Source organism: Ambystoma mexicanum, chromosome 9, assembly GCF_040938575.1.
Source record: "Ambystoma mexicanum isolate Mex_15411 chromosome 9, UKY_AmexF1_1, whole genome shotgun sequence".
Lineage (NCBI taxonomy): Eukaryota > Metazoa > Chordata > Amphibia > Caudata > Ambystomatidae > Ambystoma > Ambystoma mexicanum.
Genome location: NC_090931.1, coordinates 1,215,472,225 through 1,215,498,497, shown reverse-complemented (window position 1 = coordinate 1,215,498,497; position 26,273 = coordinate 1,215,472,225). Strand labels below are relative to the sequence as shown.

Genomic DNA, 26,273 nt, shown 5'->3' with positions numbered 1-26,273 from the left:
CACTGAATAGGGTTAATTATACATAGACATATACATCAGTAAGAAATAGACAAGTTACATCACTGTTGGTGTAGTCGAATGAGAAAACTTAATCTCGGCCACCTCAACAGTACCCAGTCCCAAGCTAGGCAGGCAGAGAGATCACACATGGTAACGGGGTCTGGAGCGGAGCGTCCTCCCTCTCAGCGAGACCTCATCGCCTGGGTTTCCAATTCTAAACTACTACCAGGATACCTCTTCTCTTATAGGGGAAAAAAATCCCTGCCCCTAGTAGGTTGGCAACCGCCGCCGGCCGAAGGACAGACGGCAAGCATGGAAGGCAAAGAGTGGCAAAATCCAGTTCATAGTGGAAAAATCCAGTTTGTCTCGCATGCGCTCGCTCCCATCACCCCTTATCACTGCACCTGCACTACTCCGACTCCCTTCTTGGCGCGTCCTTGATTGAACAATATGCCAACTATCCTCCATAATGAGCTCATCTGCTTCCAAATATTCTAAATATACACATTGCAACCGTGGCAGAACTCATATGTGCTAATTAAGCTCACAGAAACGTAGACTTCCATTGCGGTTATGGAAGTGAATGTCCAAAATGGATGCGCACTGACACCATGTTTTAAGCTCGTTTTCGCACCTACATTACACTCCACCCTTTGGACAATCAATTTCCATATCTCAATCGATGAACAGCTGGTCTCTGCCACAGATGAAACATACCTAATAAATTAGGGATAAAGGAAATAAAACAACAAATAATAAGAACCATTAACCTTTTAACTGCCATGGGTTTTCCCCCCAGTGTCAAGGCCTTTTTTGGTGATTTTGGTATTTCGCCATTCGATGCCTTCTAACGTTTTCTGTTTCATTAACCCCTTAAGTGCCAAGGGCGAGGTATCTTGTCCTTGGCAACAGGGAGGTAATCCCAAGGATGAGATACCTCGCCCTTGACACTTAAGGGGTTAAGACAGCAAATATTCAAACAAAAACATAACGCAATGCCCCTGGTATTCATGAGAATATCTGATCCCTCCAGCTCCCGGCCAGATCTTGAGTGACTTGGGAAATCAGGTCCTTTAAACCACCAATGTGCTACTCAACAGAACGGGAACGATCCTCCAAATTAAAACCACACATACCTTCAACGGCATTGCATCCCAAATTGTGTTTCAAAAACAAATAATCAATAGCAGCTCTGTTCTGCAAAATAGCTTTTCTAAAGTTTTTGTTATCTAACAGCAGCTCAGTTAAAGCTTGGGAGGTTTCATTGAGTCCTTTCACTACCACACAAGCAAACTTAATCAAAGATTTATAGCCCCAGAGCAGCTAACCCAAACTCCCCCACCAAAAAAATTACAAGCGCTAACACTTCAGTTTCAGACATTAAACGCACATTAGAATCGCAGTCGGGTGACAGACCGATATGGTGAACAGCACGTTTAGAACAGCGTATAGCAGGCTGCCAAGGGCACATCATTAAGCCAAGGCACAAGGGCCACCAGAAATGTTAGCAGGAATATACAAATAGGTACTATTAGCACAGGAAAATAGCCAACCAGTAGGGAGCTTAACATGTTGAATGTGACTGGCCGCCAAGACCGTAAAATTCCAAAACACATTATTAGACACATCAGTACACATAGATAGGGCACATAAACTTTTTTCCAAGTCAGTGCTGCTTTGAGCCCCTGTCAGCTCTAGTTGTTGACACTTGCCGATGCGCCGAGTATCACAAGTTATTATATAGCACACATCAGCAGGAGCAATATTGTAGGTAATAATGCGAGTCATATTTTTCCATTTGCGATCAGTGTCAGCGCAAATTCAGCAGTACTCGTAGACAAAAAAATTACTTCTGACATCCGAATAGTTAGGCAGTACTCCAAAAACATGACGCAACACAGGGGCCGGCATAGGCACAGCTACAAGGCACATTGAAATCAATTTCTTAACATCATGAACGTCAGCCAAACAGAAATGTGAGATGTTCAGCACATGACGGACCAGGAAGTCCCATATATTCTCAGGTTGATCAACAATCGCAGCGTAGCCATGCTGAATAAAAGACATGAAAACTGCGCAAGGGGGCAAAACATGCCCATGTTTCCTCCAGGAGTCGCGATACCACGCAGCGAAACTGGCAGCAGGCGGCGTGGTAACATCAAAATCATTGTTTGTCATCCAGATCGTTGAATTCAGATGCAACTTTGAGACACTTGCCACTGTTTCACGCATGTCCCCAGACCTGCCCGAATGCACTCCACATACATCAACAAGCGCAAGCACCACAAACTGGGTCTGAAAACAAAATGTCAAAAGAGAACAAGATATCAGTGCAGTACATCACTTGCGTAAATAACATTTGTCATCAGGAACATGACTCCATTTCCTCTTCCGGTTCCATCACAAGAACAATTGAATCCTCTCCTACTGCAATTACATCTGCCGGAACCGTCAGACCACTAGGTTTCTCTACCCAGACTTTTTCTCCCGGAACCATTTTGTCTGATGAGCCAGTGCTCCAGGTGACATTTCCGAATACACCAAGGTTTCAATGACTCCATTCGGTTTCATTTGTAAAGCCGGCGTTCACATACGCATCGAGGGAGTCTCTCCATTGGCAATCGATCTATTATTCAATACTTGTACTGCATCCAAAACTCGTTCACGCCACCCTTTCAGGCTGCCTTCACCGGTTTTCCACAACAGACGGGGGTTCGTCTGTCACTGCACCACTTCGGCCTTGTCCCATTCCCCTAGATCAGCCAACTGTCTAATAGCATCTACCACCTCATCCGTTATTTTACCAGTCATCCCCATGAGTCATAATGACATTTTTATATACCGGAGTAGCAGTTTGAATAATGGTATTCTGAGCTGGGACCGATAACTCTACTACCCCTATATTTTCGGGCGTCTCAACATGCATGGCTTCTTTCATGACATGTTCTCGAAGCCTCTAAATCCTCTCTCTCAATGTATACCACTTCTTCTCCTCACTAGGCCAGTCCAATTTCACCCTTCTACAGCTAACTGTAATAATAACACTTACGGTTCTCTTCCATCCTGATCATGAGGGGGTCCCGCACGGAAAACTCCTGGATGCATTTCCTGTGACAATGGCAGAAACCTTGCAGCATCTCTCGTATCTACAAGAAGACCCGCCGCACCTCCGTCAAATAATCAACCATCCAGGTCAACAGAGGCTCACCGGCCCTCTGTTTCAATCGGTTTATTATTTCCCCAACTTCCTGTTGAGAGTAATACTCTAATGTTGTCAAATCCACTAACCCACCTGCCGCATTATTTGGATTTGGCCCAGCCCGCCTTCGCATGACTGGTTTAACCGTCACTTCTTTCCAACCAGGTTCTGATTTGGACGGCACTTCCCTTTTTGACCCACTCGGAGCTTGTACTATCGAAAACATCCCCGTCCCATTGAGCGGGGTCCCAACCGACCCTTGCAGAGGCAATTACTGTTGCCACCTTCGGGTATTCACCCTCCCTCTTCTCTTTCAATATTTATATTCAGCGACTCTCACAGCAGCCCGCTGGGCTAGTGATTGATATTTATCAGCCTTATCATGATATAACTTCATTTGAAGCTGCTGCATTAACGCAATCTGCTTCTCAGCAGCCAGCTCCTTTTCTAATCTTAAAACGTGCACTTGCAACTCTACATTCTGTTGGTGTATCCTTCTGAACGCATGCAACAAAATCCACCCTCGTCTAACTAAGGCAGAACACTCCTTCACTTTTTCCACAGGCACTTGTTGCAGTCACCCCGCCACCTTGGTTGGACTTGCCTCTCCTAAACTTGTGTCCCAGGTCTCACTCAAATCTGCGCCACACGCCCAAGTCTTCGCCAATTTATCATATGGACTTTTTCTCTACCCTGGGATCGTTACTGCCGGACGGTCTCCGCCTGCGGAGCTTCCTTTTTTCCTAAATAGGGAACTCATGGTGTCAATGAATACTTCACGTTACTACCGTTAATACCTCAAATCACACCCACGTTCTTCAAATTTACCCCAAGACAATTGCCTTTCTAAGTCCAAGCTCCATGTTCGTCAGGTTGTTTGGCATCAACAACAGCACAGATACCCTGCTCACAGCGCCAACATTTTTGCTTTTCTGTCACTTACTTGATTACACAGGCCAGAAGGTCCTGGACTCAGGGAGGCAGTAACCCACACTCAGATCAATAGTTAGGATATAATCCGCTCTTTACAGGCCCTTTATTCACATAGGATATAAACATGCACACAACTCTATCAATGAATAGGGTTAGTTATACAGACATATACATCAGTAAAAAATAGACAAGTTACATCACCGTTGGTGTAGTCGAAGGAGAAAACTTCATCTCGGCCACCTCGATACTACCCGCTCCCAAGACAGGCAGGCAGAGAGATCACCTGTGCTAACGGAGTCTGTAGCGGAGCGTCCTCCGTCTCAGCGAGACTTAATCACCTGAGGTTTCAATTCTGAGCTACTACCAGGATACTGCTTCTCTTCGAGGTATCTTTTCTGTCACAACTAGCAGTAACTGCTCTCTATTTCTTATTGAGAGAATTTCCAGCGTGGGCAGTAAGTTTAATCTAAATCCTAGAAAGTCTGCTCTGACTACTGAATCAGGTGACTTTCTTAGATATTGGGGCATAAGCGACCTCGGTTTGTCTATTCGGGAGTGTGAAGCGGAGATCTTTGCAAGCCTCATATTGTCAACTGTCCGAATCCAATCCATACGTTGCAAACAAGCTTTGACTTTAATTGGATTATGGATCAGGAGTTCCATTGGACATTCTGAATTAAGCAGAATTTCCTGGCACTTTAGGGTCAGATTATTGAGGAACACGTTTCCTCCTTTTCCCAGTAAAAGTGCTACATCTTCGTATAGTGACCCCTTTGGCGGATCTAAGATTAGTCTCAACATGGATACCCATCTCCACTCCATCATAGCCCTAAGCGACGTCAGTCCGAGCTCAAACCTTAGACAATTTTGCAGGTTCAATGTTCTTTTCCAAAGTTTGGCCTCTATTCTGTCCCACTCTGTTTTAGTAAATAGGGGATTAGAATCTAGGCCAAACAGAATAATCGGGGTCACTTTACCTATATAGAACCTCACGAAAGGTTGAATTGAAAATTTACAAAATTTAAGATGGATCCTTTTCATCTGTGATCCCAATCTGGGAACCTTAATGTCAATGATTGCTAGAAGGCGGCCCATGGACAGGAAGGCTTCAATAACTGCCCACAGGTATGTAATTTCTGATACTATATCAGTTGGGCGTTTCTCCACATCCCAAAGGTAAGATTTAATTACCTTTCCAGGATGCTTGAAAACAAGGACCCTAGATTTGTTTGGATTGATTTTTAAATCCTTGCATTTCGCCTATTCCGCCAAAGCTGAAAGTAGGCGTTGCCGCCCAACTTGCGAGTGGTTGAAGACCACTACATCATCGGCATACACCAACCAGTTTATTCGGTTATCTCCGATTTTATGAGTGATTAGACCTTTATCCTGCAACCATAGACCTAGGTCGGACATAAAGAGGATAAATAGAAGGGGGGCAATCAGGCAACCCTGACGGACTCCTCGCTCAATCTTGATAGGGCCAGACAATGTTCCCGATCTAGATAGCTAACTCGCATCAATGAATCATGATGGAGTTCAATCAGGATAGAGAGGAGGTTTGGCGGCACCCCCCAGGCATTCAACTTTTTCCAAAGAAGGTTTGTATTAATAGTGTCGAACGCCTGTGACAGATCTATCCAAGCTGCAAAAAGGGGAGCCTCCCGTCATGAGGGATAGCAATAGCACAATTAGACAGCTCAAGACCAACCCATTGAGGGATGTTGAAAGACCCCTTCTAAAAACAGGTTGATTTTGGGATATAATACCTTTCAATTTGGCCCAACACTCCATCTCGTCCAAAATGATACCAACAAAGATTTTACTATCTGCATCTAATAACAATATGGGACGATAGTTGGAAGCCGCTAGGCGGTCCCCCTTTTTATAAATAGGAGTCACCACAGACGACCTCCAGGAATCTGGCAGTTCCTTGGAGAGTAAGATGTTGTCAAAAAGGCATTTTAGCCCCTTTGCCTACAGGGCCGGGTTCCTTTTTAAGATAGAATTGCTCAATCCATTTGGACTAGCCGCTCTTGAAGATTTCTTTTAATCAATTTTTCAATCGTATTACAAGAAAAAGTTGGCAACCACCTACAATTCACCTCAGTTATCGGAACTAGAGTGACTGACGATTCATAAACATCAGAGAAATGCATAGTCCAGCTTAGTCCACACCTGTTCTTGTAATACGGTTTCTTGGTTATCAACAGATTGATTATAAAGGTTCTGGAATTTCTTAGGGATGGAGCACTTAACATCTTTTCGCCATCTTGTTGTTGTATTAGGTGCCTATGTGAACGTATACAATTCCTATTCCTATAATTATTATTCAAGGTCCTAAGCTGTTCTTCTAGGTGCCTCTTATCAAAGCCCCACTTTTTTTTAGCATAACCCTCTGTTGACGTTTAAGCCTCTTTTGTTCATGAATACGGGGATCATACAAGTGTTTATGTGCAACCTGTATTTTGTGTGCCAAGTCAAGTTGCAGGCTTAGATCTCATAAAAATGTCAGGAAATCTGGCCAGTTCACAGCACCGCGGGAGCTGACAACCGGACAGCTGCCCTACCCGTTCATCCAAATTATCAGTTAAAGTCGAACCCCCTCTCTCAAATTTTCCTCAGACGATTATCAGCAGAGTTTACAATAAGATCACAAAAATTGTCAGAGGGTGCATAAACAGCTTCTCGGGTAAGTGTAGCTATTAACATATTGTGGTCCTCTCTGTTCCCCTCCACGATTTCCAATTTAAGACATCTGTCCAAAATATTCCTGGTTACAAAGAAATAGTCTAATGTAGAAAAGGAGGCGCCCCTCTGCCAGGTCTGGGCACCCGGAAGGTCCCCAACCACGTTGCCATTAAGCATCCAGAGATCCCACTCCCTCATGAAGTTTTGCCAGATTTGACCATTCTTAGTGCTAGATTTAATTTTGCCCGAGATCTCATCTTTTGTGGATAGACATTGGGAATTGAAATCACCAGCTATAATAATTTCGTCGGAGGGGAAAAGAGATGAAAATTCAACCAGTCAGATAAATCCTGTAGGAAAACAAGTAGATTGGATGCCAGAGGATTCTAGTAGAGATTAACCACTTTGCAGCATAAATCAGCCTGACGACCAGTTTTCCTAATTCTCACGATCAAGATACCCTGTTTATCTTTAGATCTTTTATCATTATTGTAGGCCATCAGAAGACCGCCCACCGGTCTACCCTCTCCAGAGTGAAGAGCTATCTGATGGAATATTATTTACCTATCAATTCCTAGAGAAAGTCAACCAGGTTTCCTGAAGGAGAAATAGATCTGAGATATGAGACCACCAGAGTCTTCTAGGGTATGAGACAAAAGGTGAATGGCATCTCGAATTCCATGATAGTAAATTTAACTGCTTGCCTACTACAGACTCGGTTGGTTCATGCCCAGTTTAAGGAGAACTTGAGATAATCTCTGGAACTAGTGTCCACATATTCGTGGAGGGGAGGCCCGTTTTGTCTCAACCAAATGGGCGGTGACTGGCCCTGCTTCAGGGAATTTCAACATTTGTGAGTCTTTACTCTGGGCACATAATTTGGATTACTTTTATATGTGCCTAAAGACAAGCTGGTGGCAAAGATACATTTTTACAATGTTTGCATTATATTTAGTGTGCACATTCGTGTTTACTGTGTGTGGCTACTAAACATGGGTAGTGCCCTAAAATGGCAGTGCCATGAGATTTTTGCTTGTTCTTTGGCCATATTATTGTTTAGCCTTATTCCTGCCTGCCATGTCAGGAAATCCCATATAAGGCCTTGTACTTGCCCGGGAAAGCTGTGGTGTATGTGTCCCAGGAAGGTGGTGTGACTGGCTGGTCCCACTCCACATCCATGGTGCCAAAGTGTTTAGGTGTGGGGCATGAGTGAAATCCATAGTTGTCGCTGATAGGACAACTACTAGCTGTTTTAATGGGGCAGATCCTTACCATTGATAGGCTTGGACTTGTTCCCAGCATGGATTCTGGATAAGAGGACTGCTCCTGCATCCACTTCTTCAGATCAGCGTTGGAGCCAAGAATCCCTCGTAGAAGCACGGCCGACTGTATTTCTGAAGAAGGCTTCTGAAGGGGCATTGCATTTGCATCCCAGCCTGCGTCTGGCCCGGGAAAGCCATGTTGGGACTACCTGATCTCTGAAGACCCTGAACGGTTTTACAGCCCTTGGGCTCGTGAGGCCAACTAGTCTCAACACTACCTCGAGGATCCAGCCGGTCCTGAGCCTTTGAATGTGCATTGGGACCACCCAGTGGTTTGGCCAGCTCTCGTAGGCTACCTCGTTCGATCCATCGCTATCCTGCAGTTGCTCCTAAAACACTGGTGGTCACCAGCTTGTGGCACAAATCGCCTTCCCACCAAATTTCAGCATCCCATCATCAAAGGGTCCTGTCCTAGAGAAGCTACTGTAACTGGAAGGATGCATGTGGTTGCTGTGTGCGAAGACCTTTACTGGAACTCGCCTTACTCCGCATCCTGTGAAGTGTCCTGAAGAGGTCTACATCAGTGTTTTCTGCATCTCTTCATCAGGGGTTGCATCTTGCATCTGGATAATCCTTGCACCTACAGCCACTGAGCACTTCTCACTAGAACCAACAGTAGGAAATCCAACCTCCAGCGACCCACCCCACCCACCCAGCGGATCCATCAAGTCATTCGGGAAAATTTGAGTCAGGGGGGGTAAGTAAACACAGTGAATCTGTTCTCCCCCCGCATACTCCTACCAACCTTCCATTTGTCTGCCTTTTGGTCATAAACCTGGGCAGTAACTGCTGAAATAAAAAAGACTACTTACTTACATTAGTAACATTGTTGTTGAAGAGTATTTTATCCCCTCACCAACACAAGTCAATGCGAAGCATTGTGGCTCCTGTGACTTTTGGGCACAAGGCCCCATTCCTGTTAGGGGTTGGACTCCTTTTGAGGGAATTCACTTGTGAACTGGCTCCAGATTTTTCTACATTATTTTACTGACATCTTATGTTGAGTAAGTCATTTGAATGCATTTATTAACTTATTGTGAATGTATAGATGTTTATTGAGTATTGTGCAATAATATTACCCGTTTTATTTTTCAGTGTGTGCAAAAAGCCTAGAATAAATAACTGTATTCTTCTACTTACCTGTCTAAATTGAATTATTGCGAGTTACATTGGGTGTACTCATTGAGGGCCCCTGACTCCACGTATTCTCTCCTGAGAATAACTTTGACTGCTGATCCCCATACCTGGATTAGGTTTTGGCTAACCTGAGTTCTCTGTTCACTAAAAGTAAGGTGGCCTCTTAAAATCTGTCCAATAAGTGAGATTCTAGAAAACGGTGATCAATAAAACTATGGTTATGGGTGGCTTGGCCTAGGGAGGAACCCTAGGGGGTACTAGATATAGAGGGTGGCCCTAGTGCCCTCAAAGAAATTAATACAACCCCTTAAACCTTCTTCGGGGGTCAATACTTTTTGCAGTTGCTGACACAGCCATGAAGGGACCCTCCTTCGCTCCTCAACATGCAAATAGGGCACAGTTGAGAATGTAAATGCAATACTGATGAACTGCAGGCTTTTGGTTGACATGGACTGAAACTCCCTTAACCTTGAAACTTAAGTTTGTTATGGTGAGAATCGTCTTTTATCTCAGATCCCTGATCACATCATCCCAGACCTGATGTTCCCACACAGAACCATGGAAGTCATCTCCCTTCCACTCTCAAAACTGGATCATGCGAACACCTTTTCATACGTCTCGCAGAATATCTACTTAACCATTTACAAACAGTGCAAAACACAGCAGCAAGGTGACTCCTTCAGCTGGAAGGATGGGACCACATCAATCTGGCTCTCTGTACACCCCGTCAGCTGGACATCTGATAGCCGATGTGATTCTCCTTTTTCCTTTCTTTCTTACCAGATTTATGTTCTTCAACACAATGCTATTGAGTATAATGATGTAAAGCCATAAGTATCAAGTTGAATTAATACAATATTAAAAAATAAAATCATTTAAAAGTTGTTTTAACAGTTGTGGTTACTGATGATGTTGTCACACCAAAATGCACCAAGCAAAAGTTCAGAGAACATTGCACTCGTGTGACTCAAAATTACTCATTAGATAATACATGTGCAAGCAGGCTTTAAATCCTTAAGTTTTATATTTCAAGCTGCCACACTGTTGGGACATTTGAGAATGCACATGGCATATAATGGCAGCAGTTGCAGATGTGGGTTTATACCTCACCATATGAAGACAAGGCTCTGCGTAAGGGGCATTTGACATGTGAGAACTAAATCCTATTGACTTTCACAGTGCTTGGTAAAATGGCTAGTTTAAATAGATAAATGGCACTCAGCACTTGGTCGTTGCCTGTCCTGGAACCATGCTGATGTAATTTTCCTTGCCGCGTGCTGTACATTTAAGGGGATGTTCACATTTGTTGTGTTTTGCTTCTTTGTTCCATGGAAATAAAACTTTGCTATTAAAGAAATCCATCCACGTAAAGGACCGTGGCCAAGGATTGGGTTTGGGAATAGAACAAAGACATGCTGTTCAGTTGCTCAGCAAGACACTTTTGTGTTATGGTTCTGCTTTTCTTACTTGTTTTGTATAATCTATGAAATAATCTTTCTACTAAAGTTGCTTATATGGTCTGTCCATTTATTATCCCTGCTTTAAAGGGTGGGGGGGGATTGGGTTTGTGAATAGAACAAAGACATGCTGTTCAGTTGCTCAGCAAGACACATGATGCAATATGAAGTGGATATCAAGTACAAGCACGACAACTTGTTTTCTTTTTTAGATGCCAGGCTGTTACTGTGCACCTGGCCAGTACCCGCACTCCAATCAACAATATCGACCAGTTAATTCTGTCCATTATAACTCGCAACAAAGTCAACCACTGCCACAACCCACGCAGCAGACAGGTCTGTTCAGGTTATCTTCTTTCATTTGAAAACATAAATAAAAATCTATTTATGCAGGGGGCACCTTGACTTGAAAACCTATCAAAGCAACTTATTTCTATATAGCTATGCTTATTATGATTTCTGAATTTTAAAAAAAAACACCCGCTGAAAATCATTAATATGCGTTTATATTTGGAAGAAGAATCTATGTTTGTATACTTTATTTGTGTAAGATTTATTAATGAATAGACCAGTATCCTTATCGGGAAGACTTTCATGGTGCCAATACCGGTCATCCATGGAAAGGGCCAAACAGGTGACTTCTACTGGGACCTGTTTGGGTCAGGAAGACGGAAGGAATTTTAACTCAGCTACAGCTACACATCATCCTATGGATCACACAAGCCTACAAATGCATTCAATAACTGCCAGTTTATTCTTGGTAAGAAGTACGTTGCTATCATTCTTGGCCTTTAGGCCAAGGTGATGCACGTTCGACGACTCCACAAGTCACCTGTCTTTACTGCTCCTCATTTCATTGTGTAGAATCCCCTGAAAGGTTGCAGCAACCCTCTAATGCCAAAGTACTGCTGTTGCATCAAAACCTGGTGAATTGATGGCAGGGAAATGCCATTTAGTCTTGTGTGAGAAGGACTTTGGGGTTGTGGGAGACAGCACGGTAGACCCCTAGGAAGAATGCACAGGGATTCTGCATTCTGCCCCAAGCCCAATGAGCTGGGGCTTCTCGCCCCTGCCCTGACCACCAATCGAACATCAGACAAACCCCTTCTTGCTGCACCCAAGATGGTCCCTTCCCGCGACTGGCTGAATTCTGACCAGGCGTCAGTGCACAGCACCTGAGCATGCTAGAGTGAGGTTTGGGTTCTCCCAGCCCTGCAACCAACATACTAAGGAAAGAGAAATGGGTGACTTGGGCCCTCAAATTTCAAGTAGTTCTTTATCTGAACCAAAGGATGTTATGGTAAGTGAGTGGATGAGTGGAGTTTCCAGAATTAACCCTTGCCTTCATCTGCCAACTCGTAGATGCTTATTTATTGTTCCCCTATAACATTTTCAACATTTTAACAACCCAAACACCCCCCCCTCTTCCCCCACAAAGAGTCCGAACTGCAATCCATTGTATCCCTTCGGGGACGAGATTTAACTTGTCCTCATTAGTCGGTTTTACTCGACCAGACCCAACTATCGCATCCTCCTCGGGCACCAGCCATCCTTGCCCCCTTCTGAAGAAGTTCCATTGTCTGGGAACAGTCCTCCAAAAATCTTTGGTCCCCTTGCAACGAATAGGTGGCCCATTCTAGGCCCGAAGTTCCATACCTTCCCCACCCATTCATGTTCCAATGGGGGGGTTCATTGATTTCCATTTTTGAGCCACCCCTGGTGCCCCTGCCATCATTAAGATTACGTAGATTGTGTGCTGCGCTCTGGAATTCTGCTCCTCCAAATTGAACCCACAATTACCATCCCCCTGTTTTCTCCTTCCTGCAGGCCCAAAGCTTCCCATACCACATTCCAGTATTCCTGAATAATCGGGTAGACCCACCAAGTATGATTCCATGACCCCACCATTCCACATTGTCGCCAGCATAAGTTGGCTACTGCCGGAGAGAATTGGTGCAATTTCTCGAGTGTCAAGTGCCATTGCATCATACATTTTACCCATATTTCCTGGATTTGTATTGACCTTGCTAGTTTGGGTATATTCCCTCACATACACTCAGTTTCGTCGTGTTCTTGACATACTCTGTGTTTGATAATGCTGTATAGTGCCCCCACTAGGTGCTCATCTCTCTCCTCCTGCTTCCCTCATACCCGGTTGCATTAGCCAGTGCCTTAACTAAAAGTATCTGGACCTCTTTCTCATCTAATCCAAAGTCTGTCTTACACTGGGGCAAAGATTTGATGTCTGGGCCCTCAAACATATCCCAAATCTTTACACCCTCCCTCCCTCCCTCCCCCCATGCCTTGAAGTCTTTGCCCCCGCAACCTGGGCCGAAGTTGGGATTGCCCAATACCGGTGTAAGTGGGAAGGGAAACGTAGTAAGGTGGGCTCACCTTATCGCCTCATCCCAGGAGTACGCGCCCACCCTCAGGATCTCACTGAGATACATCTTGCTTGGCCTATCTCCTTTTGGTTGCCATAGAACTTCCTCTATCCCCCAACCCCCAAATTAATACCCTGTCCATTTCCCTCCAGGTCTTCCCTGGTCGTCTTTGAGCCAGTCCCTGAATACCCGTATTTGCTTAGCCAAAAAATATACTCTTAGATCCAGCTCCCCAATACCACCTTTAGAAGGGTGATGTGGATGCCGAGAACTAGTCACCCTTGATTTTCTGTTATTCCAAATAAATGTCCCTGTCAACTTTTGGACCGTACAGAAAAACGAGGTGGGAACCCAAATAGGAAGGGTCCTGCAAGAAGTAGTAGAGCAACTGTGGGAGGATGGTCATCTTTATTGTGCTTATTCTGCCCATCCAGGTGATCATTAGCGGTCCCCAGTCTATTAGCTTCGATTTTGATGCTCCAGCCAGGGGACGTAGTCCGCCCCATACCATCCCTCCAAGGAGCTGGTTAGTTTTATGCCCAGATATGTCATTGATTTCTCCGCCCATTTATATGGGAGTTTTGTTTTTAGCCCCTTGTTTGTGGCCGTAAGGTCCAGGATTTCCGCGTTTAGGGGGTTTATTTTCACCCCTGCTACCAGACCAAACTGTTGAATTTCCCTCTCCAGAGCTCCTAGCGAGTCCTCCGGATGTGTCGTCAGCAAGATGTCATCGGCGAACGCCGCCATCTTATGTTGCGCGCCCCCAAATGGAATTACTTGTATTTGCCCCATCGATCTTATTGTTGCCAGGAATGGCTCCAGATAGATGGCGTAAAGCAGGGGGAGAGGGGACATCCCTGCTTTGTGCCCCTCCGAACCTGAATGGGTTCCGACAGGTGACTGTTTATTGCCAGCCTCATAGAAGGGTTCTAGTAATTTGCTTTGACCTTCGTTAGGAATTCCCCCCCAAAATCCATCCGCTTCATTGTGTTAAACAAGAAATCCCACTCAACACCGTCGAAAGCCTTTTCTGCGTCTAGGGCTACCAATATTGCAGGGATATTCTTTTTATTGATCTTTTCGATTGGGTGTGCTATTCTCCTCGTGTAGGTCACTAGTCTGCCTGCCTTTGATAAATCCTGACTTATCCGGATCAATTATATTTGGTAATATGTGTTGCAAACGGTTCACCAAGACCTTTGTATACATTTCTCCGTCCACTTTGTTTAATGCTATCGGCTGTAAGAGAATTCAATTCAGCACTACAGCTAAGTTAACGCCTAGTCTAGAATACTGAATGAAAACCCTTATTGATATATCTTTATGTCCAGTTCATGCGTTCTGGATGACTTCCCCTATATAACACCCCTCTCTTGGAATCCCCCTGACCCCACTGAGCCAAGAAGTAGTTCTGTTTTGCAAGTTTAAAAGGTTTATTTGATAATTTAAAATATATATATATATCACACTTTATAATAAATTAATAATTGAATAGCACACTTAATCTGATATGATAAAGATCAACCACGGAGAATCTGGCACTAGCACACTTCTTATAATCACTAATGAGTTGACATGAAATGGATAAGGTAGCACACTGGTAAATAGGAACAAAAGTATAATGTGGTAGAGGATGCTTTATGTAAGCTCAGGTGGATGCAATATTCAATGAATGCAGTACAGAAAATACTCAATATGATTTCAACCAAACAATGTAATCACTTTTCTCTGGCAATCCCCTCCCCCCTTGATGCAAGGCAAGGAAATGGAAGGAAAACACACAGTTCTCAGAAATGCAATCAATGTAAATCAGTTCACACCAGCAAGCTTACACTACAGAAAACAGATAGGAGTTTTGAAAACACAGGCAAAATGCTTTGATATGTGCTAGCAATGGATGAGAAATATGCTGGAAATGCTTTTAATTCCCTTTCAGAGGTTCAGGGTGAGTGGTATCTAGTTAATATTAGTCCAGGCTCACACTAGCAATGAGGCAGAGATAGTTAGCAGGTTAAACGAATTTCTGGCAAATGGAAGGCAAGCAGCAGCAGTTTTTACATGTGAAGAAATTTGCAAATCGCGGTAAAATTTGCGAATGCGTGTTCCGCGATTGCGGTAAAACTATAAGGGGTAGGAATGCGGTTCTAGGTTCGTAGGAAAGCCACGATTCTAACCTTTCAGATGAAAGTTATTGCAAGTCTCTAGCACAAACGGTTGCGGAGATATGAGCGATTTTGTGAAGGTCGTTTTTCAGATTTGAAATTTTAAAGTTCAAAAAGACAAGTGCAGCTTGCAACTAGGAAATGACAAGTGACAGCTTTACAAATGACAGGTGACAGTTAGGAGGCAGTTCTACTTAGATTAAATAGATTGAATTATATTATTTTAACTAGGAGATTGGTTCTGCACAGTTTTCTAGGTACTCACACTATATTCTTGAGTGAAATGGGCCTCGCCATGGATCTGGTCAGGTTTTAAACTCGCCTCTGGTCTCTGCACTTCACAGTGATCTGGGTCAGCTCTCTCTGGTTCTCTGGTCTGGGTCTCTAGTTCTGGATAGATTGAAGTCTCTAGTTTGGCTCTCTGGAGGTTTGATGGAGGTAAGTATGGATTTTTCCGGCAGAGCGTCCCGCTGCAGATGGAATTGAAAGTCCCTATCTGTCCTGTCTGTCTGCTTTTATGTGTTTAGAATGTGGGTGTGTTCTAGCATCACTGACCCTACCTCTCTCTCAGCTTCTAATTGGTCAAACTTCCATTTATCATTTGATTGGGGAATGAACTGTGAGTCAGAGGGATGTCATTTTATGGCTTGCAGATAGGACACTCCTCTGTCAGATTGCACACATTCTATATTTGATAATAAAAGACATATTTCACAGTTACACAGTTGCTTGAAATTACATATACATGGTGTGGCTGAATTTAGCCATGTCTCTGTCCAAATCTGCTGTTTCTAAGAGCTTGCATTCAGAAATGGCAGATAATTGACTTTTTAACTGATTTTTCAATTTCTGACATTGACCCAACTTTACCTACATGTGCGTAGGGAGTATGGACATTAACTGATGAAGTTTCAGATTTTTAACATGCATACATTTAGAGTAATATCCACTTTTCCGCTAAAACCCCCCTGAACACGCCACCGGGTCGAAAAACCTCTTAAAATGTGGGCAGAAAAATCACAAGAATTATGGTATCATTTATAAAATGTTCACATGTCCGCTCTATGAATGATCCATCTTTTTAAAGTTATGTTCTGGCTCCAAAGGGGTGTGGTTTCCTCTCAGCACAAGGTAGAATACTGGTTTATCCAGTTCTGCCAAGCCAGCTTGCTCTCACAGGCAGTGCTCCTCCCCTTTCCTCAGGAGGAAGCCACTTTTTACGACCATTTACGACTCCTGCCAATAAAACCTTTGCCTGAGCAAGGACAGGGCTTTGTTCACTTTCCTGCAGAGCACAGGTAATTTAATTATCAGATAGATGGCATATCCTTAGTGTGGCCAGCAAAAAGGCAGATGGGCCTGGGAACACAGTTGTGACTCAAGTTTCACTCCTGATGGGGGTAGTTGCCAGGCAGAATTCAGTTCCTTAAGCCAGGTTTCAGATAAAATGTCACTTTTTGTTCCCCAGTTCCTGCATTCAAATAAAACTAAACATTTTCACATATGCAGCTAGAAGGCTGATTCTAAGTTTAAAACTATGACATTTAAACAATTGCAACCTATGTGACACTCAAAAGTAGGTCACTCAGTCAATTTAAACATTTAGATTTTTTTTAGTGTCTTTCAGTCCAAATTTACTTAAACTGCTGAAATCCACAGCGCAGCCAGTCTTGTTATAAACCTTCAAGTCACTTCAGAATATAACTTTACATTGGATCCACCTCTCAGTAAGTCTTTCTTTAGCCTGCTTTGGGTTCATTCAGTTTTACACAAAAAAGTAAAATCTGGTGTGGTTTTAAAATGCCGGCTTTTGGATAGTGGTGAGTACTGGTACTGCACCCATTTTTGAGATTTAAGAAATGAATTCCCCACCATTCTAGGTTGCATTTGGCAATCAGCATTTCCATTCCCAATGGTTTCAGACTACTGTGCGGGTAGTCCAATGGTGGTTTTAAAGCGCTTTGAAGCTAACCGGCGCTACTGTTTTTCCTTTGGCAACCCATTTCCCTCATGGCAACCCGGCCTTTCATTCTCGCACTGGTGGGTGGCAAGTGAGGCAACCATTTCGGTGTGCGCACAAACTGCGCAGCTTTCCTGGATTTCGGCGCACATGTGGGTTTTCCGCCATCTTGAATTTTCTAAGCCCACAGCACCAAATGTTGTGGCATGATAGCTTAAACGTGGGTCAGGACACCCAACACGGCCTATAAGAGCCGCATAGTGTGGCATCTTTGCCTTCTTTCAGAATCAAGACCACCCTGGCCTCCTCCATGGTGGGTGTTATTTTCCCTTTTCTGCTCATATCGTTGAGAAGAGGAACCAAGTACCGAATCAAGGTTTCCCTACACAGCCTATAGAATTCTGCACTAAAGCCGCCTCGGCGCTCAGTGATTTGTTGGTTGGTAAATTCATGATGACCCTCCTTACTTCCTCCGCAATGATTTCCCCCTCTAATAGTTCCCTTTCTTGCTCCGATATCTGGGCCAATGTTAACCCACCTGTGTACCTTAGTAGGCTCTGTTCGCTAGGCTCAGCAGAGCTGTATAACTCTGTATAACATTTTGTAAATTCACAGACAATATCCCTGTTTTCCGCACTGGTTCCTCAGCCCTCGACCATTTACTTGTTTATAGCTCTGGTCTTCTCTCCCTTCCTTCACATTCTAGCCCAAATCCTGTTGGATTTATTGGCCTTAATGTAGTATTTTTGTTTTTAGAAACATTAATGTTCTTTCTGCTGCCTTCTTCTGTATTAACTCCAGGTGGCCCTTTATGGCTCAGTACTCCTTTTTCATTTTCCCACTAGCTCCCCCTCCCATCATGGACATTATGTTCTTGAATTTTTCCTCTAGGTCCCTCTCCATCATTCACATCTCTCTCGCGAGCTTTTATTGCTATAATTTCCCCCCAGATTGTGGCTTTAAAAGCATCCCACCTTGTCTGTTCCGTTGTTTCTTTCACACTGTTGTCTTTTAAGTAACTAGTGATCTCCTCGCTCAATTCCTCGCCCTTAAACAAGTATGGTGAATTTCTCCATTTCCAATTTGCAATTTCATTAAAAGGGGCGCATGGTCTTACAGGGATATTGCTGCCACCTCTAATGAGCTCACCCGTCCAGCATTTTTGGAGTTTTCCACACATTGTCTATCCGTGATGACGACTGGTGTGCATGAGAAAAGACTGTAAAACCCTCCCTTCCCTCTCTCCCCCCTCTCTATTCCTCCAGGTATCTACCAGAGCCACCTTTACATTTTCTCCTTTGATTTTCTCGAGGGTTTCACTTGCTCCTCTTTCGACTTCTTGGATCTATCCTTCCTCGGATCCCAGGCCATATTCTAATCTCCTGTCAAGATTATGGACCCCTTCACACATTTTTCCAATCTAGCCAGAGCTCGGAATTTTGGCCTACATTTGGGGCTTAGAGTCGCTAACGTATATGCCTCACTCATCCCACTCATATTTAAGGCCAGGTATCTCCCCTGCGTGTCCTTGTCCATCAGTCACTAGTAGGTCAGTGTTGCCCCTTAGGGCTATCAGCACACCAGCCTTCTTGTTATTCCCTGTGGCTTGGTAAATGTGGGGGAAAACTTTGTATTCTCAGGCGGTCCCTGTCCCTGGTTTGCACTTGTGTTTCTTGTAGTGTTATAATGTCAGGGGCCTCTCTGCGCTAGAATCTCTGCCTTTTTCCTCTTCAGAGGAGAGTTTAGCCCCTTTATGTTTAGGGATAAGATGCCCAATGATAGATGGCTATCCATTCCCGAAGAGGTAGTGGGTTCCCCTATATCTCCACCTTCTTTTACATCCGGACTCTCCTTCCGCTCCTCCTGCCCCCTCCTTCCCAGTCCTCCCCTGGCTGGATAGGGTCAACCGGCATCCACCCCCCTGACCCCCCGAATCTCCTCCTCTGGATTTGAGCCCCTTACTCCTTCCAGCCGATATTCCAGTGGGTTCCCCTCAACCCATTGTGATTCCAATCCCCGCCACCCCGGGGCCTTTCGAGTCCTTCAATGATTGTGCCCTCCCCAGGCTTACTTGCACGTAGCCCTTCGTCCTCCAATTATCTGCATCTTGGGGCTGCCTCTCCTCTCACTCTCTACCTGTAACTGGGCCCTTCAGTAGGGGTTGATACCCCCTCCCGTGCTTGCTCCGCTTTAATCTCGTTACTGTCGACCACTCCCGGCTTTTGTGCCCAGTTTGTGCCTTTGATTGCCAGGGCGTGCTGGGTTGATCTTATTCGATTCCCACTTCTTCATAAGAAGTGATCCTGACTTGTTTCCCCTGCCAGTCAAATAAAAGTCCAAATGGAAACGTCCAACTATACCTTATGTCCTTGGCTCTGAGCTCCCTCACCACGGGACCCATCCTCCTCCTTTTGGCAGGGTCAGCTGTGACAAATCTTGAAAGAGTAGCAGTTCAGCACCATTATAAGATATTTGTTTAGTCTTCCTTGATTGCCGCAGGATCTGTTCCTTCATTTTATAATTGTGAATGGCTGCCAGTACGTATCTGGGCCGGGCCCTTGGGTCCAGTCTGTGGGACCAACTCTATGAATCAGATCCATCCGTACCTCAGGCTTCCCCTCAATGTCCAATAGATCCTCAAATACACTTTTCATTACTGCTTCTAATTCCTTGTCTTGTACCTCCTCTGGTAAGTTTTTGATCCATATGCTGGATCTCTTCGACCTATTCTCCAAGTCTTCTGTCTGAAGCTCTAACTTATATGTTGCAGTGGCCAGCTGGTCCAACAAGGTCTCTGTACGTCTTGAGTCCTCCATCAGCTCCTGTATTGCGTTTTTGTTTGTGTCTAGTCTCTCCTGCATTTTATTGACATCCTTTTTCATCACCTGTAACGCTGATGCCAGGTCCTCCCTTATAATGGTCGTCTGCTTTTGGAGCGTCTCAGTTATCTTTTCCCCACAGTCCATGAAATATTGCTTAAGTAGTGATTGGGTTACCATCTGCTCCTGGTCTTCCTCCATCTGGGGTTCGCTTGGGTCTGTCTGTTCTTTGGTTTTTAAGGTTACTTGCGGAGAGGACTCTTTACCCCACATTTTATGAAGACTGCTCTTGTGACGTGTCTTTTCCCCTTACTTTAGACATTCTTATTTTCCTCCTGTCAATTGGCAGTCTTCTCTACCTGTTCCCATAGGCCCTGCTCTCTGGGAGTTCCTTCCCTGGTCCACTGACCCCTCAGCAGGGGTGGCTTGTCCCACAAGGCTTTCCGGGTTGTGTTGCTGATTGTACTGGGGGCTGGAGGGGACCCCTTGTAACTCCAGGGTGGAGCGACACCACCTTGATTCGCCTGGAGGTACCTTGAAAGTTCCTGCAGCTGGTCCCTGGCTACCCCCAGTAGCCCATGTCCCAGAAGCCAAAGCATCTCACTTCCCAGGGCTCTATTCCCCTGTCTTTTGTGGTAGTGACCGTTGCCCCGGGTGGGTTCCCTGTATTCCTGGGTGGTCCTGCTGGGCCCTCTCGTCTGGCTCTCACTCTCCTCCTTGCTTCTTCTCCCACCACCCCCCAGAGGGCGAGCTTGGCGGCCCCCACCGGGTCCCTCTGCTTCCACAATCCTGCTAGTGGGGGGCTTCTCCGCCCTGTCCTCCATTAATTGGGGCAGCTCCTTCTCTGCTGGTGGGTATCAGAGTCTCTATCAGAGCATCAGAATTTTCAGGTGGGATTGAGCCCAAGACTAAAAGTGCTTCATTTACAACAAGAACATTATTTTTTGTGTGAACCGTAATGACACATTAAAGGCCCGGATTTGAAAAAGGCACAGGTTGTACACCGAAACACGTGTCATCCAAGAGGGGCTGAAAATTCAAAATAAAAAACTTTATCAAATACAACAGAACTTTTGGATTTGTCATTCATAGCAAAAGGAAATACACCAGTAATTTATCTTGGCGCAAATAAGTGCAGGCACAGTTGCAACTTTTCCTTCAGTTAAATTAAGGACTCTGGTTACCATTGCAAAGCAGCCATTGCAATTCAGCAGTCATAGTCTCCATCGCCCGGTGCCAAGCGATTATTTAAAAAAAAAAATGTTTTAATCATTGAATATTCATTGCACATAATACTTTCAGTGCAGAATATCCAGTGATGAAATTAGTCAAGCCCTTCACAACAGCTCTCACAACCATCATAAACACCACCTTCGGGAAGGAACTGTGCCTCAAGTCCTGGAAAGATCACTACTTGTACCACTCAGCAACTACTGGCCCATGGCAAGCCTCTCTCCCTTCTCAATGCTATGTTAACAGCACGTGACTCAATGTGGGATGCCCTACTCGATCTAGCAGGCAAAAGCTCCTTTGTCATGATATGATATGGCATTTATAACGCGCCTATACACAGGTGTTTCAAGGCGTTTCATGCTTGTACTTTCTGCCCACATTCAACACAGTAGGTGGCAATATATAATGAATTAACTTCAAACTGTAGACTAAATGTCTACTGTTTCCACTCCATTTCAGAGAGATAACACAGTGTAAGATTGAGAAACCCTCACAGGTGTAAGGTGTAAGGGTACTGTGAAAGTATGAAAACCCAACAGCAAGTAATCAAATTAGCAACTCGCGCAGCAAAGGCAGAGACAGGATGTGTTTCAATAAAGCTGTGCAGAAATGGACATGAAAAAAACTGTCAAAGTAATCCCCATCCTAAGATTGTGGTTTGAGCTCACAAATCATGGGTTTGTTATAGAGCTTTACACAATGACCCGCATACAGAAAATACTTTAAGATGCAATTAGCCGGTTTCGTGAAGCATGAACTTCCAGGGGCCGTGGGTAGTGCTGTTGAGCAGCGAACAGATGAGGACGTAAGCCTTAGTTGCTCTGCTGTGGCCGTTGAAATCCTGCTATCAAGATCCTGTTTATCGGCTAAAGTTTGCAGAAATATACATATTCACTGAAGGCTGAAAGTTGCAGGCACAACTTGTTCTGCCTCAGAGCGAAATTGGAGGCAGGGATCTCCTGATCGGCCACTCAATCGTATCGGAGAGGGGGCCGAGCGCCATCTTGAATGTTTGGAGAAGCTAGCGGACTGCCTGAGGACTGACGGGCATAGTGAGGGGTTGATGTCGATTGCCTCTGGGCGACAGCGCATTGAGCAACACAGTGAGGCTCGCTAGCTTCATCACAACGCAGGAAGCGGACGCCTGTCCCCAGCAAGCTTTGTGTTGCCTGCGTAGGGGGGCAGAAGATAGCGGGAGCCCCAGAAGTGGATTACACCTTGAGCCCACGTGGAGATGGAAAGTGACCGGTACTCGCAGATAACTTGAGCGAGCTGGCCACCGCAGCGGGACGTGCTCACCTTAACAGACACCGCAGCGTACCGGACCTGCAATATCACAGAGCGAGGTAGGAGCCTCGATATAAGAATAAGATACTGGGACACCACGGCGGGCAAAACGGCAACGAGTGCGGGCCAATATTGAAACCACGGGTTGCCTCACGCATGGTTCCACGGCGTGGGTGAAGACTGCACAAACAATCTTTGTACTAGCACACACAACAGATATGTCCATGTTGGTAATTGATCTGCTGTTGGTGAGAACTGAAGAACAATATTTCGAAGGGATTGTGTCCTCCGACGTATTCCTTATCTTTGATAATTCGTCTTCAGCTTGCTGGCCTCATAAATGTTTTCTCTGTAGAGGGCGCTGCGCGTCGACGTCCGCCGAGTCGATGTCCCTCGACGGCCACCGTATCGGCGCCAACGTCACCATGCCCATAAATAGCCACGCGCGGCGTCCGTTGCTCAGTTCCGTTTTCCCGTGCTTCGTGGGGCCTCGGAACATCGTTGCTCAGTTCAGTCAGATAAACCTTCTACGTCTACTCGAATATACCAACTCGTTCTCGATGGCATCTTCATCGGAACCGACAACGCCGCGATCCGGCTTAAAAAAATGTCGATAACGGATCCACACAGGATCTGCCTGTGGTGCTTGGGAGCCGAGCACCATTGTTCGGAGTGTGAGGACTGCATGTCCATGACGGCGAAAGCCTTAAAGGAGCGCAAGGGGAAGCGTCGAGAGAGGTAAGTCAGTCAAAACCTCCTCAAATTTCTTCGGCTGAGTCGAGGCATTCGTCTCCTCGCCGTCGAAAACATTCCCATTCTAGATCTCGAAGTAGCTCCCACCATTCGTCGAGATCAAGACACTCAAAGAAGAGACGTCGAAGATCCCCTTCCTCGTCATCTTCTGTTTCCCCAGAAAGGGTCTCCTGCCCCACAAAACACAGCTCTCGGGCTGAGTGGGAGGAATTCAGGAAGAAAATGTTAAGCGTCTTCGAGAAAGCGGCCTTGACCCACTCGAAGACAGCTGAGGGTGATACCCTGGGTGAAAAACCCAAAAAATCGAAACGCCGCGAGTTGCTGCACCCGACGAAACATTCCACCCAAGAGCGCCACGGGCCATCGGGTAAGAAGGCACTGTCTTCGACGCCGTCGTCGAAGATCCCTTCGACGCATGGATCTGCGCCATCAACGCCGTTGTTGAAGGGTTCTTCGACGCATCGGTCGATCGACTCGACGCAATCGTCGACGCCGATGAAAGAGAAAACCACGGCTACTTCACAGCCAACGGTGATTCCAAGAGCCTCCGGCACGACGCCGAGACCGTCGTCGACATCCTCGAGTAGGATCCCGATCCTCTCGAGTTCTACGAGGCCTCTTCCAGTTTTCTCGACGCCGTTCTCGGCGCCTTCGAAGCCTGTCACATCGGCGTCAACGACATCGACGTTTTCTCGCCCAATAATGACGAGTTGGTTCCTTCTGCTTTAGAAATGGGTTTTACACCATTTCAGAGGTCAGAGTACCCTGGATTATCTTCAATTTATGAAGAAGGGGAAGATTCTGACCAGGAAACCTTCGGGTTGCAGAGGACCACACTACCTGTTTCAGATGATTTCACCTCTGAGGAAAGAAGGTTGAAAGACCTACAGGAGTCATTACATGAGGCAAGTGGGCTGGACACTTCCCCAGAAGTGGAATTTGTTAAGCCAGACCCAGGGGAACATGCCGAAACACCCTATAGAACCCTGATGGCAAGGATTATTGAATTTATGGGTTGGTCTGCGCCTTCGCCTGTTTTTCAACAGGATGACCTGACAGTCATATTAGACAAAGGTCCAAAGGAGGATCCTATGGTCCCCTTCCATGCAGCCTTACAAAGGAAGATTTCATCTAATTGGGAAACTCCTGAAGTTATCCCTGCTGTCAATAAAAGATTGTCAGCCAAGTATAGGGTAGCTGCGGCTGACCCTGAATACCTATCAAAACACCCGACTCCAGAGAGCCTGGTGGTCCAAGCGTCAACTTCATCAAGCAGCAGGACCGCTTACCCTACTGTCCCACAGGATAGAGATGACAAGAGGTACGATTCTATGGCAAAGAAAGTCTTTTCTGCTTGTAGTATGGCGTTGAAGTCCATCAACGCCATCTGTACGCTCGCCAGGTACAGTCACACACTGTGGGAGTGTGCTTCATCAGCGGCTGACTGCATACCCGAAGGAGAGGAGAGGAAAGGGAAGCCTTACTTAACATTATTAAAGATGGCAAAGATGCCATGTGCGAGTCACTTCAAACTGGCATTGATTCCGCTGACAGTATAAATAGGGCCATGGCGGCAAGTACAACAATCCGCAGGCATGCGTGGTTGCGAAAGTCTGGCTTTGCTCCAGATGTACAGGCCAGACTTTTGAATATGCCCTTTGACGGCTCTTCATTATTCCGAAAAAAGGCTGATGACAGTCTGGAAAAGTTGCAGACATCTAAAGCAGCGGCAAAATCGTTAGGAGCTGCAATCCGCCAAACTCCTTTTTGCCACTCAGGAACCTCTGGAAGAGGAAAGCCCTTTCGCTATTATTCCGCATTCGGGAAAGGCAGAGGACAGCCGGCTCAAAGAGGCCAAAGGCGATCCAAACGAGGTGGACGGGTCAAAAGTACTAAAGCCGCAGCAGCAGGTGCATCTTTACCCTCGGCATCTGCATCAGCCACCCCCAAACCACTCTGAGGCCTTTCCACACAATACACCTGTAGGGGGCAGGTTAACTCACCATCTGACGGAATGGCAGGCTATAACGTCAGATGCTTGGGCCTTGGAGACAGTTGTCCAGGGTTACTGCCTACCCTTTCTACACATCCCTCAGAGTCATCCACCTGAGCACAGCTCTCTAAAAGTTCCAGATCCACTCCTCTTGCAGGAAATTATAGACCTGCTAGAGAAAGGTGCCATAGAACCGGTACCTGTAGCGGACAGGAACAAGGGCTGGTACTCCCTCCTACTTTCTCATACCAAAGAAGGACGGAGGACTGAGACCCATCCTGGACTTAGGAGAATTGAACAAGTTCCTCAGGAAGGACAAGTTCAAGATGGTAACTCTCTCTGATCCTTCAGGCCCTCCAGCCCCAGGACTGGCTGGTATCTCTGGACCTTCAGGATGCTTATTTCCATGTGCCAATCCATCTCAAACACAGGAAATACCTGAGGTTCGCAATTGGCGACTCTCATTCTCAATTTTGAGTTCTGCCATTTGGGCTGACCTCCGCCCCGAGGGTCTTCACCAAGCTAATGTCGGTAGTGGCCGCGAGTCTAAGGAGGGAAGGGATCCACGTCTACCCCTACCTGGACGATTGGCTGATCAGGGCTGTATCTTCGGAAAACAAGCTCAGATCCAGCTAGATTATGTCTGCCACTTCCTTCACAAACTGGGCTTCTCCGTCAATTTAAAGAAGTCACAGATGATGCAATCACAGAGACTCCAGTTCATTGGAGTGGTCCTGGACACTTCCCTGGGAAAAGCCTCGCCACCAGAAGTGAAGGCTCAAGATATTCTGCAGATGGTCAACAAGTTCCAAAATGCCCAACATCTCCCAGCCTTCGACTTTTTGAGGTTGCTAGGTCTCATGGCATCCTGCATCTTCCTTGTGCCAGAGGCTCGCCTGAGAATGAGATCTCTTCAGTGGGCACTGAGAACTCAGTGCTCGCA

General features: G+C 45.6%; 1 protein-coding gene across 10 annotated transcripts in view; it reads left to right on the top strand.

Moving 5' to 3' along the window:
- The window catches only part of R3HDM1 (R3H domain containing 1), a 1,943,510-nt gene that overhangs the window by 1,294,198 nt on the left and 623,039 nt on the right, over positions 1–26,273 (top strand). For all 10 annotated transcript variants that reach the window (XM_069616551.1, XM_069616544.1, XM_069616545.1 and 7 more), the window contains one exon: positions 10,952–11,075. In XM_069616551.1, coding sequence (XP_069472652.1) covers positions 10,952–11,075 — 124 coding nt within the window. The remainder of the gene's footprint in view (positions 1–10,951; positions 11,076–26,273) is intronic.